This window comes from Lathamus discolor, chromosome 1, assembly GCF_037157495.1.
Source record: "Lathamus discolor isolate bLatDis1 chromosome 1, bLatDis1.hap1, whole genome shotgun sequence".
Classification (NCBI taxonomy): domain Eukaryota; kingdom Metazoa; phylum Chordata; class Aves; order Psittaciformes; family Psittacidae; genus Lathamus; species Lathamus discolor.
This window is the reverse complement of record NC_088884.1, coordinates 53,173,602-53,192,007: the sequence shown is the minus strand read 5'-3', so window position 1 is coordinate 53,192,007 and position 18,406 is coordinate 53,173,602. Positions and strand designations below refer to the sequence as shown.

Below are 18,406 nucleotides of genomic sequence, written 5' to 3'. Positions count from 1 at the left end.
GTAGGAACAGTAGCTGTCCTGGCTTTCAGCTCTGCCAAGATCAGGCATGTGGCTGTTTGGGCAGGGCTTGCTGCCTGAACAACTCTTTCACCTTCCTCTGCAAGAACAGATGTTGAATTTGTTGCTTCTGGGGTTATTTGCTTGCTTGGAGTATCCCTTGGGAATAATTTTGGGGATCCCAGCTGTTAACATCTTTGAGGATTACTTTTTCTGGCTGGAAATTAATATTGCTTATGAAACAGTGGTATAAAAAGGGTAAATGTCTCACTTGGCTAATGAGGTGAATTTATTACAACATAGCTGGAGTAATGGTGCTTATCTGTAAAAATTGAAGTAACTTTACACATTGTTTCTGTGAGTGAGCTCTGCGGATCACCGGGGAAGAGCATGACCTGCAGCTCCTAATGCCAAGTAGTACTGCACGTAGGTAACTACGCGTTTTATCAGAAGGAACTCTCGCTGCATACAAGAACCACATTTTTTGTTACCGTTCTTGTTGCTACACTGCCTTTTAGTGGCACTTTAACAGATTTTCAACAAAAACAACAACCAGCCCGCGTGGGACACGCTCCACAGGCGGGGACGCGGGGAGACGCTAGCGAAGGACAGCAGAGAAAGGGCGGGCAGCGCCACCGGGGCGGAGCAGGGGCTGACGGCACCGAGGGGATCAGCTGCCCGCAGGGGGGTCCATTAGCAAGCGGGAGGGTGTGAAAGCCCTACCCCGCCTCCCTCCCGCCTGTATGGGGTGGTGGCTGCGGCTCCGGCCCTCCCCGGTACCGCCCCCCGTCACTAGGTGATGCTGCAGTCAAGATGGCGGCGGGAGCTGAGTGAGGGAAAGCGGAGACAGCCGCTCCGCTCCCGGCGGTCTCCCTGCCTCGGGCAGGGGGAGGCGGAGGGATGAGGCGCGTCCCCGGTCCCGGCTGGTTGTCGTGAGGGGCGTGGGCCGCCAGACACCATGGCGGGGATTATCAAGAAGCAGATCCTGAAGCATCTCTCCAGGTCAGTGGGGCGCCGTGCCCCGGGTGGGCTGGGGGTTGTGGGGGATGAAGGAGGGGTTGGCAGGCTGTGGCAGCTCCCGGTCCCACGGTCCACGGGGCCTGGCGCGGGGCGGGGGTACCGGGCTTCCTTCAGCCAGCGGAGGGTGGAGCTGGAGCCGCCTCCTCGGGGTGACTTGGTAGCGGCGGGGCGGTCTGGCGGTGTCAGCCTGAGGCGAGGAGGGGGCTCGGCCTGCCCGGCGCAGAACGGAGTCACCGAGTGAGTCACAGCCGGGCTCCGGTCTCCTTCTCGCCCGGCAGACGGTGCCGCCCCCGCAGCCCGCCGCACGGCGTCGAGCGAGCCGAGCCGGGCGGGTGCAGCCGCGGCAGCGGGCTCGGGGGTCCCGGGAAGCGCCTGCAGTTCAGCCCCTCGGTGGGGCCTGCTGATGGCCCGCCGCTTGCCTCTCCGATCAGCTCATGGCGGCGAGGAGTTGTGCGAGGCAGCGCGGAAAAGGAAGGGGAGAACCCAAACGCCGCCGTAATTCAGTGGCGGTGGGGTTTACACAATCCGTTCGCGTTCCCTTGGGGTGCGGGAGCTCGGCGTGTGCCCTCTCAGGTCTGCGCGCCACGGCTGAGCTCCTGCAGGCTCAGGTGAGGCCCTGGAACAAAAGGATGCGTTCCGGTGCTCGGACGAAATAACGTCCACGTTTTCTGGGTGACTGCAGTCATAACTAACGTGCCTCGTGGGTTAAAACAAACAAAAAACCAAGCAACACCCCCAACACATACAAATGTTTTTGTAGCTGTCTGTGTCGTGTGCTTGAAAGAAAAGCTGGAGAAAGTACAGTCTGACTGATATAATTTTTACAAAGCACATTACATTTCTCCCATTTTCTAAAGAGAGACAAAAAACCCCATTAAGTACTTGATCTGTCGTGATACCATAGTGCTGTTATTCTTCAGAGCTTACTTTTATATAAAAATACAACCTGAAATACTGGTTCCTGATTTGCCTTTTTAAAAAGGTATTAATCTGTTTATGTGTTATATTTCTGAAAGGTGTTTATTTTCATCAGTTCTAATAAAGAGAGGAAAAAAACCCTAAATGAAATGACAAATTATTTGACTAATCTGTGGATGATGCACAGGGAAAATAAAACTGTCATTCCTAATCCTTCGATATCTACACGCTAAAGATGCCATATGAAGCAGTAGTAGAATGTTTCTTCTGCACCCTACTCATGAGGTTTGTAGCTGGGAATGCTGGTGAAGAAATCTTGTCTTCCCATGAGAATAGCTGAGCACTGTGGGAATGGAAATGCAACACAAAGATGTCATCAGCCTTGAGTCAGTTTTCTAATCAGAAATGTGTTTGGAATCACTGGACTTAACTGGTACAGCGCAAGTCCTATAGCACTGCTGAGCAAGCTGTATGGAAAAGATGTGGTCTCTAGTCACTGTGCTACAGGTTAGAGTCTACAGTGTGCCTGTGAACTAGGCATGATAATGTGAGCTGGTTTTTGTCGAGTTTTTAAAACAGCTGAATAGATTAAAATTAAGTACTTTTTAATGTTGGCAGATTTGTGTTTGCTTTCTTGTGTGATGTGATAATGATTATTCAACTGGACTACATCAAATGATTGTGACAAGTTTAATCATTTTTAAAAAGTGGCATGGGATATGTCTCACAATCTGAGGCGTGCAGTTTGAAGTTGAGGCTCATGATCCACACTATGCTGACGTTGAGTGTGTTTGCTGTATAAAATATACACAGTTTTATTATTAAGCCCATTATTATGGGTGTTGTTAATCATGTGATTAGATAATATCTTTTCTTCCTGCAGAACTGGTGCTTCAGAGGTTGCAGAAGTTGGTTACGCAAGAAAACAGAATTCAAATGACACGAGCGCCTGTAAATCTTTTGGCTTTTTAAATTTTAGGAACTTGATTTTTCAACAGATATGATAATAATGTTCTATTTTTCAGAATTTTCTTTAATATGTGTTTTAAGAACATAATGAAGGTAGGCTTTGCATACTCTTTCATTTTAGTGTGGAGCCAGGTACGTAAGGAATTTCCCTTAATACCAAAGGACTCTTTCACTTTCTACTCTACAACTATATTGGTGCCTGTTCTGCAGTTTTCCTAGCTCCTCTAAACTAATGCTTGTTTGCTATCTTCAACAAAGCAGGTATTAGCGGCAGGATTAAAATGTACTGGAAGTCCATATATAATAGCAGGACAAGTCTTTCCATTCTTTTATCTAAATTTCCTTTCGTTTTTAGCTATTGTATTTCTCTTTGTGTTTGAGCAAAGCCAAATCTAATATGTACTTCACAGAGCAAATAGAAGATGCAAGGCTGTACCTTCAGTTACAGGGAAGTATGTATTTTTCTGCTACAAATCACAGAATATTAGAATGGTTGAGGTTGGTTGGAAGTGATTTCTGGAGATCATCTTACCTTGCTCCTCCAAATAATCATCGATTTACGAAGGTTGCTGAAATATCTGTCACTCGTGTTAGCAATTTTCAGCTTTCTTACTGTCTAGATACTGTATATGCAAATTTGAAAGTATTGTGTCATTCAGCAGTGTAGTTCACATTTAGCAGTTTGCGATGCTTTTAGATGAACTGATATGGACACTGATGTTGGGAAGGAGCCTTACCATTCTGCATTTGTTAGCTAGGGAAAATTTTTACATAGGTATGAGTCTTTAAGGTCTGAGAATAAGAAGACCCAAACTGAACTTTGGAGCAATTCTGTTATCTAAATGCCCTTTTACCTTTACAAATGGTTTTTCTCTATATTGCGTCTCAAGAACTGTGAAGGTAGTAGAGTTTATTTACTCAGTTTGTAAGAAACCTGTATCCCATGTCAGGATCTGGTATGAATGTTTAGCTTTCTCACAGTTTTTTAAAAACTTATAAAATACAAGCTATGACCTCTGTGTTCAAGATGCAGTGCTCTTCTGCAAGGCTGTGGTGAGAAGGAGGGAAGCGGAGAACCAAAATTTTTTTATTGTTCTTCAGATTATGTGGTGCTTGGTGTAGAATATGAAACTCAATGATACCTGTGAAGCGGAAGACATGAGTTTGTCATTTGGAGGCTTGAATTTTTGTCAGCTCCGTATTGTGTGAGGAGAGTTGTTTTTGTGAATCTGTTTGGTTGAGTGTCTTTATTTCATAATCTATGTGCCCTAAAATGGAACAAGTGTCTGTCTAGGTAGGGGCATTTATCTTGTACGAAGGTAGGAATGAGATACTCTACTGAGGAGTCTTATGTGTAGTGTTGGGATCATTTAGCGTCAAGGTCTTCCCCAGTGAACTGAAACTCATGTTGAATCTTCATATATGTGGTTACATGTTTTCATAGGTGAGAGATTTCTTCTTGAACAGTGCTTCTTATTGTTCTTATTATTCTTATTTTTCTTAGTCTTATTCTTTTCTGTGCGCGGCTCTGCTATGATAGAAGTACATAGCCTTCAGCATTACTTGTTTTTCCTGTTAGACTTTGTAGACAACTGTATGAAACCATAGTGTTAAAAATTTCCAGAACTCTACATTGCACTCTGCAAGTTCACGATAGTGTTCCTGTATGCTGTCTGTGATTATAAGGGGATAATCCACCGTAGGGTGGGTATTGACAGAGGTTGGGTGGTTTTGGCTTTTAGCATCATTGAAATTCACTTTCTAGTTAATGTGTAGTGTTGAGTCTTCTTTGTAAGAATCTGCAGTAGCCATGCCTCTCTGTGAAAAACAGTTTTGTTTCTCAAAATATATCTAAGAAGCATGAAAGAAAGTTTACAGACTTCGCTTCTATAATAAGTAGCTCCATTGACTATGACATTCTTCATCTCAATTAGATGCTATCTCTTAAATTTACCGATGTTTTCATGCATATTTCATTTTTACATATTTCAGCCTTTAAATTTACTTGCTTTGAATCTTGCTATTTTCACAAAGAAAACAGTAAGAAGATTTACAGTGCTTGATATGGCAGAAACCCAAATTGTTTTCAGTTTGTGTCATTAGTTAGTGTTCTGCATGAACTTAGACCTTCTTTTCTTTTGGTCACCTGAAGCAATAGATGTGAAAATAGTAAGATTTCAAAATGTACTGCAATTTTCTTCTATTGTGACAACTTTTTTCACCTCATAGTTGGAAATCATTCTAAAACACATATGAAAATTAGTTTTACAGAGAATAACGTACTAATGGCATGACTGTCAGGAATCAGCTGATTCTGCTGTAAATAGTGCTATCCTACATCATCTGGCACAACTCCACTGACACATGTCCTACCTAAATATTTGACCTTCATATCACCTTGCTTTTACATCAGTAAGTCATGCCTGCTTGGTGAGGGATACTGCTGTCTCAAGAGACCTGAGGTGACTCCTTTTAGCAATTTACCAGCATAACACCTTTATTTGACCAGAATGGGCTTGTTCCTTCCTCTAGCTGAATGCTTAAAATTATTTGGATGAGCTTTGAAACTTCTGCTGGTAGCAAAAGAAGTAGATTATTTAGCTTATTTTCAGTTTTGTACATTCCATTTCTATGTCACTTTAATTTTGTGACAGCCAAAGAGCACAAAGTGTGTACTTTTCTTAGAATAAGCGTAAACCAGGTTCTCTCTTTGCTTGTACTTAAGATTTTCACAGAGTGTATTCAATGTGACTGACTTTGTTGGCTTGTGTAGTATGTGGGAAAGTTGCAAAACACAATGTAGACTTAACAATCTGTGTTGTTCTGAATGAATCTGTGAAGAATCTGGATGCTTGTGGAACGTGTTCACCTAATATGTATCTTTAGATGCTGCTCCTAGTGAAAGAATGACTTTGAAAAAGGACAGGTAGTAAAGCAGAACTGCTTGAGACAGCAGAAGAGAAGGAGGAGAAAGCAACTTAAAGTTTCGTTATAATCCTGTATTTCTGAAATTCCCTTCTGTTCGTCACTCAGTACTTTTTGTATTTCAGTGGAGAATTCATGCCAACAGTTTTGTCTGTGGGCATGTGTTGGTAATGCTATGATGAGCTTAAGGAAAACAATAAGTGCTTTTTTTTCCAACAACAGTAAAAACTTCTTTTTTTTTTTTTTTTTTTTGGTAGCTTCATGCATTGTATTGCATTTTAAGCTTCTGTAACAGCACATCTTCCAAAAGGCCAAACTGAAATTGCTGTGGTGCTTTATGAAATTATAAATGTATTTTGGAGATAAATGAGCAATAATTTATTTACTGGTAGAATTCTTAATCATTCATTACATTTATTAAGTTTTAATATTAAATCTTATGTTACATCTCAAAGATGTCTTAAGCTTTCAGTAGCATTTGGGTTAATAAAATAAATGCACTGAATTTAATTTCTCGTTTTCAGTTTGTATTACATTATTTTTGCAAAGGTATTATAAATCTGGATGCTGATTCTGCAGACTTTTTATTTGTACAATTAAAGTTCTACTGAAGCTTTGCTGAAGTCAGATGACTCTTATCTATACAAAATAAAAATTAATGCATTTGCAGTGTCAACAGAAATTAGCAGCATTTTACTTGTATAGTAAACATTTCTCAGAGTAGTTTTGCTGGGAAATAAGTTTCAGAATAAAAATAATTTTGAAGATTACTTTGTGTTCAAGTACCTGATATGCTGGTGTATAGCATTCTTAGGAAGAAAGGGTATTTGAGTAAAGCCTGTGAGTAATAAAATTGTATCTTATTTTCAAATTATTATGGAGTATGTAAGAATAAAAACAAAGCCTACAGTTACATGTTTTGAAATTAGTTATTTCTGTTGCTGAAGCCTTCATGTTTTGTGGTCTTTTTTGTTGTGGTTGTTTTCTTAAATACAGAGAATGGTGTAAAATATACGGAGCAGTATAAGAGTAGGTACTAAACTTCCGAGAGTGAGCGGTGCCTGTTAAAGTGTACCTTTGGTTTGGTTTTGCTTTTTTTTTTTTTTTTTTCCCCTTTTCCTTACTTCTACAAGCAGATTGACCAAAGGAGTTTAGATAATTTATGGTGAAAATCAGAATTTTGCAAATCACAAGAATAATTGCTAATAAGTCATTACGGAACTTACTAAGGTTTTGGCTGGGGGAACCCAGGTTTCACCATGCGGTAGCTCCTGCAGGAGTCATTCTGTACACCTTTGTGGAGCTGGTTCCACAAACCAGGTGAATCGGGGTTCAGATCTCTTCGTTGTCCCCTCTCTTCATGAAAAGAAACAGGAGAGGAAAGTAAGAAAAGAGCTTCAATTTGGGCTGTGCCTTTCAGTACTTCCAGGCTCTGCTGCATGGATATACAAGCCTTCCTGTGTGAAAAATGCCCCCAGCACATATTTTGTGGCAGCTCTGCCATGCAGCTTACCATATAGCTTAAGAATGACAGAGCTTCTATTTTTCTCAGAGAAGTTGGCTTCTTCTGTTGTCTGACTCCCAAGGAAGTAACCTTGGGATCAACTTCCCGGGCATCTGGAAGTTACTTGGGCTGCATACTTCTGGAACAATTCTTATGTTGTAGTTGCTCCCATTGCTGGGGATCTGGAGACATGAAAAAAATAATAATTTGTAACAAGGTATCTGAAATTTGTTTTAGTGATACATCTTTTAAATGCTGCTCAGATACCCCAGCATACTGCCCACCAAGGGCACTGCCCAAATGCTTGTGTTTTCCTGTAGCCAAAAGGAATTAATTATATTTTGGCTAAAGCATCTTTTCAAAGTGAAGACAGTTAATGAAAAAAAATAATTTTTAGGTTAGCACATTTTCCCAAATTAAAGATTCTAAGTTCTAATTTTTGAGAAGCTTTAATGTGTTAAAATTTCATAGCCTTCAAAATCAGAACGTCAAGTGTGTGTAGGTCTTTTTAGCACTGCCCGAAATACAAAAACAAATCCAAGAAGTCCTGTTCTCTTATGCCTGTAGAGTTATGTTTCTTTAATGTGAATTTGAATAGATGAAGTTGAGACACCTTTAATAGGAGCAAATAATAGAATCATATAGGATCATAGAAAGGTTTGGGTTGGAAGGGACCTTAGAGATCATCTGGTTCCAACCTGCCTGCCACAGGCAGGGACACCTTCCACTAGACCAGGGTGCTCAAAGCCCCTTCCAACCCAGCCTTGAATGCTTCCATGGATGGAAATCCATGTGGGCTTGAGGAAACCTTGGGCAAGGCAAAACGAAACTGAAAAGTCATCTCCTACTTCCAAATGAAATAAAAACATATTTATGCTTTATCTCCAGGCTATCTTCCTTCTCACATTTCAAATATACTTACTGAGTATCTCTGAAACCACTTGACTACATTATATAGGCTTTTTCTGCGTGATTAGAATTTTCTCCATAAGATGCTCGCTTAACCATGGCTGCAGTATTGTGTCAGCAAGGGATATTCTCATGGGAATCTAGCATTTTACACAAGTCTGTTTCTTTTTCAGTTCTACAATGTCATGACATGTAACAAACTGTTGTACTGCAGTTACCTTTAGCTAAAACTCTCTTACATTATTATATCACTCCTTTTTCCCTTTGAACTTGATCCCTTGTGTGTCCCCTGTGTCCCATTCCCTGCAGCGATCCCAGCTGGCTCTGGTGGAGATTGGTTTGCTGTGAATATCCTTACTACCAAAATGAGTACCAGAAGCTTCTCGGAAGCCGTGGCAACTGACCACTTGCTTTCACCAGGAATAGGGGCCTTTTGTCTGAATACCTTGTCCTCAGGTAACTTCCCCTCTCCAACGTTTGTAGATTACATGTAAGAGGTGGTATGCATTTAAATAAATTTGGGAGTGAAATGAGATCTATAAAATGTTACTTGGTTTTCTCCCCTGGTTTGCTTGGATTTTTTTTTTTTTTTTGTAACTTAAACGCTGCAAAAAATAATTCTTTGCTATGCACCTGTGTGGGTTTTTTATTATTATTTAAGTCCTAAACTGAATTTGCTAAACTGGTTTGTGAAGTAAATCAGCAGTCCCATTATAAATGTAAATACTATAAACATACCTTTATGTTTTATTTTCTAAATGTAATCATCTTCTCAATATCTTTAGGTTATTTGAATTCTGTTTTTTATAATTTACACCTACTTAATTCCTTTTCTTAACTTGATATTTATTAGCTCTGTATTGATACTTGAAGGATCGGTCATCTTTTTACCCAGTTCATATTCTTATATTCAGCTGCTGAATTTGTAATTGTCCTTGTAGTTAGTCTTATTAAAATATTTTGTTGTGGCATCTGATCAGTTAGCATTAAAAAGATGTCTGCTAATGTCACATTAATAAATGATGCAGTTTTCAAGAGGCAGATGTTGTTATGCTTTTACACTGCACCATTATTTCTCAATTTTAAATTTAGAAAATTATTTTGCATCAAGTGGCTTTTCTTTACATTGGATACAGAACGTCGTATTTTGAGTGGAATTTATTAGTCATCAAGAATAAACAAATTCTTACAATGTGAGGTGTTATTTTTGCTGTCTACAGTGTGGAAGGTGCATTACCTTCCCATGCATGGTTTAGTATATTAAGGATTTTGTGTTATCTTATGCTCAGCATATGCTCTAAGGTCTGTTGTGCGGCATTGTCATGTTTGAAACAAGTTTTTGTAGTTTGATAATATTGACCATTTCTATGCTTGTGTAATATGTAAGAAGACTCACAGAACAGAAAAGCTAATATTGGTCTTGCTTGAGCAATATTTTACTTACACTGCATGAATTATGATCATCTTGTAAGCTCCTAATTTATGCACAGTGCTCAGCATGTGCATAAATGTCTGAGCAGATCTGCTGCATGACACATAATTAGATAAGTCATTGGTGACAGCAGCTGTTTCAGTTCTTCCTGTTCACAGAGAGCAACCACTAGTTTTTCCAAATAGAAAATAATCTCCTGCATGTATTATTACAGAATTAACTGTAGCTTTATATACTGTCAAGAACATTGGTGGGGATGTCAGTATTTGAGAAGGTATGGAATGGGCCTTAGGGTGAATACATGGGAACTCAGCTGGAGTAGAAGACCATGCTGAAGTCCTCCCTTGTCGTGATGAAATGGAAGCACTTATTTGTAAAGTATCAGCAGAGCAGATGTGCTACTCAGTGCTTCACCTCCTAGGGCAGGAATGAGAAGGGGGATGTTCTTACACTTCACAAGATGTGTTATACAAGCATGAGCTGGTTATTGGGTCAGGGTCCTAATTCATGGTTTGTCTGGAAAGGAATCTGTCTTTAGACCCTGGTAAGTCAAAGAGTCTCATGAGTGTTAGGTGGTTCAAATCCTGTATAGAGCCTGGAAAGTCCCACTTTCTGAAGCTGTAGGGTGGTAGGTGGAGTTTTGGACTTGTCTAGTATGGTGTAACTTGTGGCCATCTGAGAGCAGTAGGTCCAGGCAGGGTGTGCAAACAGGAATGCCCTGTCATGCTCCAGAGGGTTGGCCCCTGAGTGCCTCCTCAAGATGCTGTGCAGCAAATCATGTAGATCACACAGCCAGTCATTCACAGTCTAGGAGGTTCCTCGAGTGCATTGATGATAATTTCTTAATGCAAATGGTGGACGTACCAACTAGGGGAGCAGCGCTGCTAGATTTAGTACTCGCCAACAAGGAGGGTTTGGTCGAAGTGGTGACGGTCAATGGCAGCCTTGGCTGCAGTGACCATGAGATGGTGGAGTTTAGGATCCTGTGTGGGAGGAATAGAATACCTAGCAAAGCCACAGTTCTGGATTTCCGAAGGGCCAACTTTGGCCTCTTCAGTCAACTGCTAAGGGAAGTCTCATGGGAAAGTGTACTAGGCGGTAAAGGGGCTCAAGATAGTTGGTTAGCATTCAAGGACCGCTTCTTCCAAGCTCAGGATCGGAGCGTCCCAATAAGTAGGAAGTCAAGTAAGGGATCTAGGAGACCGGCGTGGTTAAACAAGGAGCTGCTGGGCAAACTCAAGTGGAAAAGGAGAATCTATGGATTATGGAAGGAGGGGCTGGCCGCTTGGGAGGAATATAGGACAGTTGTTAGAGGATGTAGGGAGGCAATTAGGACAGCTAAGGCCTCCTTGGAACTCAATCTTGCTAGTCGGGTTAAAGACAATAGAAAGGGCTTCTTCAAATACATAGCAAATAAAACTAACACAAGAGGCAATATAGGCCCACTGCTGAACGAAGTGGGTACCCTGGAGACAGAGGATATAAAGAAGGCAGAGGTGCTGAATGCCTTCTTTGCCTCTGTCTTTACTCCTGCAGACTCTCCCCGAGGGCCCTGGATTTCTATAGCCCCAGAAGGAGTCAGGACAAAGGAGGAGTTTGCTTTGGTAGATGAGGATTGGGTTAGGGATCAGCTATGCAATCTGGACATCTGTAAATCGATGGGTCCGGATGGAATGCACCCACGGGTGCTGAGGGAGCTGGCGGAGGTCATTGCTAGGCCACTCTCCATCATCTTTGGTAAGTCGTGGGAAACGGGCGAGGTGCCTGAGGATTGGCGGATGGCAAAGGTCACACCAATCTATAAGAAGGGCAAGAAGGAGGACCTGGGTAATTATAGACCGGTCAGCCTTACCTCCATCCCTGGAAAGGTGATGGAACAACTTATTCTTGACTCCATCACTAGGCATATCAAGGATGAGGGGGTCATTAAGAACAGCCAACATGGTTTTATGAGGGGGAAGTCATGTATGACCAACCTTATAGCCTTCTATGAGGAAGTGACTAGGTGGAGGGATGATGGTAGAGCGGTAGATGTAGTTTTTCTTGATTTCAGTAAGGCATTTGATACTGTCTCCCACAGCATCCTCATAGATAAGCTAAGGAAGTGTGGGCTTGACGATCAAGTAGTGAGGTGGATCGAGAACTGGTTGAAAGGAAGAAGGCAGAGAGTTGTGGTCAGTGGCGCAGAATCTAGCTGGAGGTCTGTGACTAGTGGAGTTCCTCAGGGGTCGGTGCTGGGACCGGTGCTGTTTAATATTTTCATCAATGACCTGGATGAGGGAACTGAGTGCACCCTCAGCAAGTTTGCTGATGACACAAAACTGGGAGGAGTGGCTGACACACCAGAGGACTGTGCTGCCATTCAGCGAGACCTGGACAGGCTGGAGAGTTGGGCGGGGAGAAACTTGATGAAATTTAACAAGGGCAAGTGTAGAGTCTTGCATCTGGGGAAGAACAACCCCATGTACCAGTACAGGTTGGGGGTTGACCTGCTGGAAAGTAGTGAAGGGGAAAGGGACCTGGGGGTCCTGGTGGATAGGAGGATGACCATGAGCCAGCAATGTGCTCTTGTGGCCAAGAAGGCAAATGGCATCTTAGGGTGCATTAGAAAGGGAGTGGTTAGTAGGTCAAGAGAGGTTCTCCTCCCCCTCTACTCAGCCTTGGTGAGGCCGCATCTGGAATATTGTGTCCAGTTCTGGGCCCCTCAATTCAAGAAGGACAGGGAATTGCTTGAAGGAGTCCAGCGCAGAGCCACAAAGATGATTAAGGGAGTGGAACATCTCCCTTATGAGGAGAGGCTGAGGGAGCTGGGTCTCTTTAGCTTGCAGAAGAGGAGACTGAGGGGTGACCTCATCAATGTTTACAAATATGTAAAGGGTAGGTGTCAGGATGATGGAGCTAGGCTTTTTTCAGTGATATCCAGTGACAGGACAAGGGGCAATGGGTGTAAACTGGAGCATAGGAAGTTCCACGTTAACATCAGGAAGAACTTCTTTACTGTAAGAGTGACAGAGCACTGGAACAGGTTGCCCAGGGGGGTTGTGGAGTCTCCTACACTGGAGATATTCAAGGCCCGCCTGGACAAGTTCCTGTGTGATGTACTGTAGGTTACCCTGCTCTTGCAGGGGGGTTGGACTAGATGATCTTTTTAGGTCCCTTCCAACCCTTGGGATTCTGTGATTCTGTGATTCTGTGATTCTGTGATCCTTTCCATGCTGGATATCCAGTCACCTAGCCACCAAGTACGCACCCGACAATTCTACAGAAGTTCAAGGTGTGATTAAATAGAGCACACAGGCATTCATGTGTGTTGTGGTTTAAACCCAACCACAAACCTCGTTCACTCACTCCCCCCCTTCTTGCCCTCCCCCTGCTCCTTGAGGGACGGAGAGGAGAATCGAAAAGAATGCAACTCCCACGGGTTGAGATAAGAACAGTTTAGTATCTAAGGTATAACACAAATCACTACTGCTACCACCAATAATAATAGTGCTAAAGGAAATAACAAGAGGAAAGAATACAACACCTCAGCACCATCTGACTGATAACTTGCCCCACTCCCCCCAGCCGAGCACCGACCGATATCTTGTCCAACCCTGCAGTCCCTCTAGCCCTTCCGGGTAACTCCCCGTTACATCCTGGGCATGACGTGCTGTGGTATGGAATACCTCTTTGGCTAGTTTGGGTCAGGTGTCCTGTCTCTGCTTCTTCCCAGCCTCCCCTCCTCCCTGGCAGAGCATGAGGCTCAGAAAGTCTTTGGCCAGACCAAACATCTGAGCAGCAACTAAAAACATCGGTGTTATCAGCACTGTTCACAGGCCAAAAAAGCAAAACATAGCACTGCACTAGCTACTAAGAAGGAGAAAAATAACTGCTACTGCTGAACCCAGGACGATGTGGAGTGGCCACATTATCTGTGACTAAAGGGGTGGTATTCTCCTGTACAAATCGAAGGGTGTGAGAAGGTGCTAGTCAGGTATCACAGGTAGTGAGGGGTGTACTTGAAAAGTCTGGTGACAGATACAGGTTCTTCAGTTGGTATTGCCATTTAGGAGTTCCCTGTGATTCCCTATAGCTTGCAGAATGAGGGAATGGTAGTCCTTGCGGTTACTCTACTGTTAGGGCTTCTTGGGAGGAAACCGCATGGTATTTGGGAATACACGCAGGTCACAGCATTGCTGATATGGATAGTTTTGGACAAAGGCTGGAGGATAGCCTCTCAGACTGTTAGGTCCTCTATAGACTTGCGTACTGGTTACCCACTGGCTGCTAACAGTGGTGGTGAGATTTGAGAATGCTATGGTGATGCTGTCTTCCTGGTGCAGGCTGTAGGAGTGCTATTGTTTGTGGGAGTATTTTTGTCAGAAATATTTAAATTTATTCTCACAATTGCTTATTTTTAGTGTAATGTACTATTAAGGAAAGAACTTAAGCATTTATGTGTCAGAATGTGTCTGGTTAATCCTACTATGTTGTAGGCATAACGATATACTTTTTAAATTGTTTTAAGCTTTTGGTTTTGGTACTGTATTCTATCCTGATGTTTTCATGGGCGTTAAAATGTTCTGCAATGAGTGTTTCCTTTTACAGGCTTTTAATGTGTTTTCTTTTTAGTTTTGAGTGTGTTTTTGTTAAGAGAAATAAGCATCCAATTAGCTTTTTGTGCAATGCTCTTTACTTTGTCATTAATGCTTTTGTTTATCCCCTCTAAGTCAGTTTTAAAATTTTCAGAAATGGATATAATGTCCAAGATGAGGGTATGCCAGCATATTTTGTGGTGATATTTAGTGCTACTTACCATTCATTTTTTATGTGTAGAAGTACTTTAGCCTTCATGTATTCCAGGCAGTTTTTCATCATTTGTCTCTTATCTTAGAGCTTTATGTGCTAAAAATGTATCTTTCAATTAGAACCCAGTAGTTTCCATGAATTATGTCTTCAGATGTTCAGTACCTCGCGTCATCGAGTCAGCTGTTGCTGCAGAGCCATTTGTTGATGTCTTGGGTTCCTCAGAAGGTCAGTTTTCTGTGCACTAGATAAACATGACTTCAGTCTTACCTGTCAGCTTTTACACATTTTAACTCAGCCTGTGGAGCTAAAAGTCATTTACTCCAAATCTTACATAAGTCATAGGTAATGTTTTCTTGCTGGGTGAAATACTACTTTTATATACTGCATTAAAATAAGAATATCCCTGGGACAGCCAGGAACCACTCGCAGGTTTCTGTTATTTCTGTTATTTCACCGATTCTTTTCTAGGGCATCACTAAATGTATTCAATGCCTTTGGACATACTAGGTATTGTTGCTCTTGCAGTCTTTTAACCAATTTCGTCATCTAACCTTAAGCCTTTACTGTATAGTGGTTGTGTTTTTTTTTGTTTTTGTAGAAGCTTTTGTGATGCCTTTTGGTTGAAGCAGTTGCATTACTAAGAAAAGATGTGAGTTGCTTGATTTGAATCTTGTTTCACAGGTCTGAAAGATTAAAATAGACACATTTTACAGAAGCTTGGGGTTTGTATTTTCCCCCCTCCCCTCCCACCTGGTCTATTACATTCATACGGAATTTTCATTAGTGCCTTACTGTTTGAATACAGGTCAATCATTTGTTGCATCTATGAAGTCTTGTCTTTCATCTGTCTGCCATTCACGTAACGACAGCTGAATCTTTGAATCTTTAATCTTGTATGACTATAGTCTGTCTCACCTTTTTTTTTTTTTTTTTTTTTTTGTCATACCTGGATCAAGAGGAGAATGCTGCTAAGAACTCTTCTGAATGTCATTGTGCTGAGACTTGTTTTTTAATCTAGGGAGTCTGTCTTATTCTCATCTAGGGCTTGCAGCCATCTAAGTAGATCAAAGCATCTTGCTATTTTGGACTTGTGATAGGCTGCCATGGGGAAAAGTATAGTAGTGCTCCTGAACTCAGTATTTGCGGGTGGTTTTGTTTCTGAGACACTGGTATTTCTTCTGGCTACAGGAAAGAAAATACAAGAGAGGAAATTGCTATGTTGCCTACAGCATACTATTTGCTGTGACTTTTTTTTTTTTTTTCCTCCCTCTTTATTTAAAGGTGGGAGGGATTTTGTTTATTTGTTTGCTTGTTTTTAAGTTCAGGCAAGTTACTGAAAGTCAGCTTTGATTTGTGGTGTTACACGGGATGAAAGGAAATCATCCTTAACAGTGCATATACTGGTGATCCCAATGCTTTTGTTTCTGTGGCAGATTTGACAAGAGTTAGTTCTGTTCCTCTTCTATTTAAGCAAGAAGTCTTAAATTTTGAAGTGGTATGGTGAGCAGAACGATAGTAGACATCACTCTGTCTGTTACCTAGTCATGGGAGGCCAGTATCTTGCTTGGAAGCTCAGTTGAAAAAAGACTTTTTCTTGCTTCAGAAGTCATATAGAGTTCCTTAGTAATCTACTAACATGGTTAATCCAACTCTTAACAGGAAAAAACCCACAGTTTTCTGTTCCATTTCTACTCTTTTATTATTGATACAGGTGCTAGTCCTTGGTAGGGCATGCTTCCCTTTTTCAGAGCCGGTTGTTTTGAACTGCACATCTTTTTAAGGAGTTCTAGTTCATAACAAGACGATAAGCAAAACATGTGGCACATATTCTGATTTAATAGTCTGTCACGATTAGAATGTACATATAAGACCAAATCCCTGCAGGAATTTTATTTAAAAAGCAGGGGAGGCAGATGGTAGAGCCTGGTGGAAAAGACTGTATGTTCATTAGATGTGCAAAACAGCTGAGAATTCCATGTCCAAATGGGATCCAGACTTTCTTAATTTCTCTATTAAATTGAGAGGTTGGAGTTCCTGTTGATGATCTTGACAAAGCATCTGGTATTCTCTCTAAACCTTTGTGGTGTGCTTCTCCAAGCTTCACGTGGTCTTTGGCCTTCATTAGACAAACCGTAAGCTTGTGCTTTCAAAGAAGTGTTTCTCCCATCTTCTCTGCTGTTTTTTTTTTTTCTTTCTAGTGTCACTTCTTGGCCATCTTCTCTGCAAGCATGGTGGAGTGTTCCATTCAGAGCTTCAAGCCTGTATTATCACAAACAAAACTGGGCAAGGAAAATAAGAATGTGTCTTCTGTGTAGGTGTTTTAGTTGTTTTAGAGAGAAAAGAGCTGAAGGCACTAAAAGAACTGTTGTGGTCCTGAGAAATACAATGATTTTAATTCATTACTGTACATATTCCTACTACTGTGTTGTTATTGTGCAGTCTTTTGTGCTTTTCACTAAACTCTTCGTCTGTGCTCTGTAAATTAAATTTGAACCATAAGTCTAACTGCATGGTAATATTTAGTGCATGTGGTTTTATATATATGTGTGTGTATGTGTATATTTATACATGCAAGGGAGATATGTCAGGCTGCTTGTGATATTCACAACTTTCTGTATTCTGGCACTTAAAGTGTAAAATATTTTATAGTATTAGTCTACCTTATGAAATTGAATATTAAATCTGAGTTGAAATTCATGCTGTTGGATATAGTAATTCAAACCTGAAATCATATATTTTGAGAAAGGAACGGTAGCTTGTGAAATTGAAACTAAACCCATGAAAACGGTTTTGCTAAGAATTATCTTGTGGTATTAGCAAACTGAGTATGTATTGCCTCAGTAACAGTGGTGTCTTACTGGCATAGCAAAACAGTGAAACAGAAAGCTTTGAACTCAATCATGTCCTTTATTTCCATTCCTGTTCCCTTTCATTTTCCTCTTTTCTGCTTTACTTACTTCATGTACTGAGCAGTGGGTATTAATATTTGGTCTGTTCCTCAAGAAAGAAATATCAGTCAGGATTTCATGGGATGTTGTGGCCTCTGCTCCCAGTTTGACCCAGTTTTACAGGAGTAATTAACTCTCTGTGAGGAATGAATACCAGGGTGAAAATCAGTTGGCAAGCTGGGGCAGAGCTGTTTGCATGTGCCAAGTTGGAGAGAAGAATGTGTGCATATCATGAAGTTGGTGACAGTTAGTTCTGAGTAGTTATAAGAAAAGCTCATAGAGAATTTTAAAATGGTTTTCCCCAAAGGTTTCTAATCATGAAGCATCATGACACAATCAAATATTTCTAATTATTACATATGCAGAATTACATGAATCTACCCTACCTTTATGGGAAGTACTTCTCTGCTTTACATAAAACTGTATCATAGATATTATAGTTGTCATAGTTCAAGCAGTTAAGCATTCTAGGTTACAGTACTGGCCAAGAGGTACAGTGCTTCTTTAGATACAGAGATAGCTTGCCAAACTTAAAAGCCATGCTGACTCCTCAGATTTTGTCTGGCAATAAATATTAGAAAACATCTCCAACACCATAATATTTAGAATAATATTAACATTTAATAATAAAATTAAAAGTTAAGAATACTAAAATACTAAATTGGTTTTTTTATCTGGGCAACAGCTTTATCAGTGATGATTATGCTAACATGAGTGTGTGTGTCTGTGGCACATCTTTGCCATGAGTTTCTCATTAACTGTGAAGCACACCAGAAAGAAAAGTCAAAGTACTCTGGCTTGGTGGGTCATGTCCTAGTTTGATGTACCATGGGATCCTAGAACAATACCATTTGGAGAGCTGTGGTTGCCTTAAGGCTTGCTGTTTATTTATTTATCTGTTCTAAATTCAGAATGCTGTCCTTTTTGTCACTTGGCTCTTCTTTTAATTTTATGCAAGAAGATCTGATTTCTTGTAAATTCTAAATAATGGGT

The 18,406-nt window shown here is 41.2% G+C and overlaps 1 protein-coding gene across 2 annotated transcripts in view; it reads left to right on the top strand.

The window, feature by feature from the left end:
• The first annotated feature begins 769 nt into the window (after window positions 1-769).
• BLTP3B (bridge-like lipid transfer protein family member 3B) overlaps window positions 770-18,406 on the top strand; it is a 56,539-nt gene continuing 38,902 nt past the window's right edge. Inside the window, exon 1 of one of the 2 annotated variants that reach the window (XM_065671181.1) lies at window positions 770-999. In XM_065671181.1, coding sequence (XP_065527253.1) covers window positions 956-999 — 44 coding nt within the window. In that variant the 5' untranslated portion in view covers window positions 770-955. Of the gene's footprint in view, window positions 1,000-8,570; window positions 8,699-18,406 lie in introns of those variants that run through there. The other variant, XM_065671191.1, reaches the window with a different exon arrangement.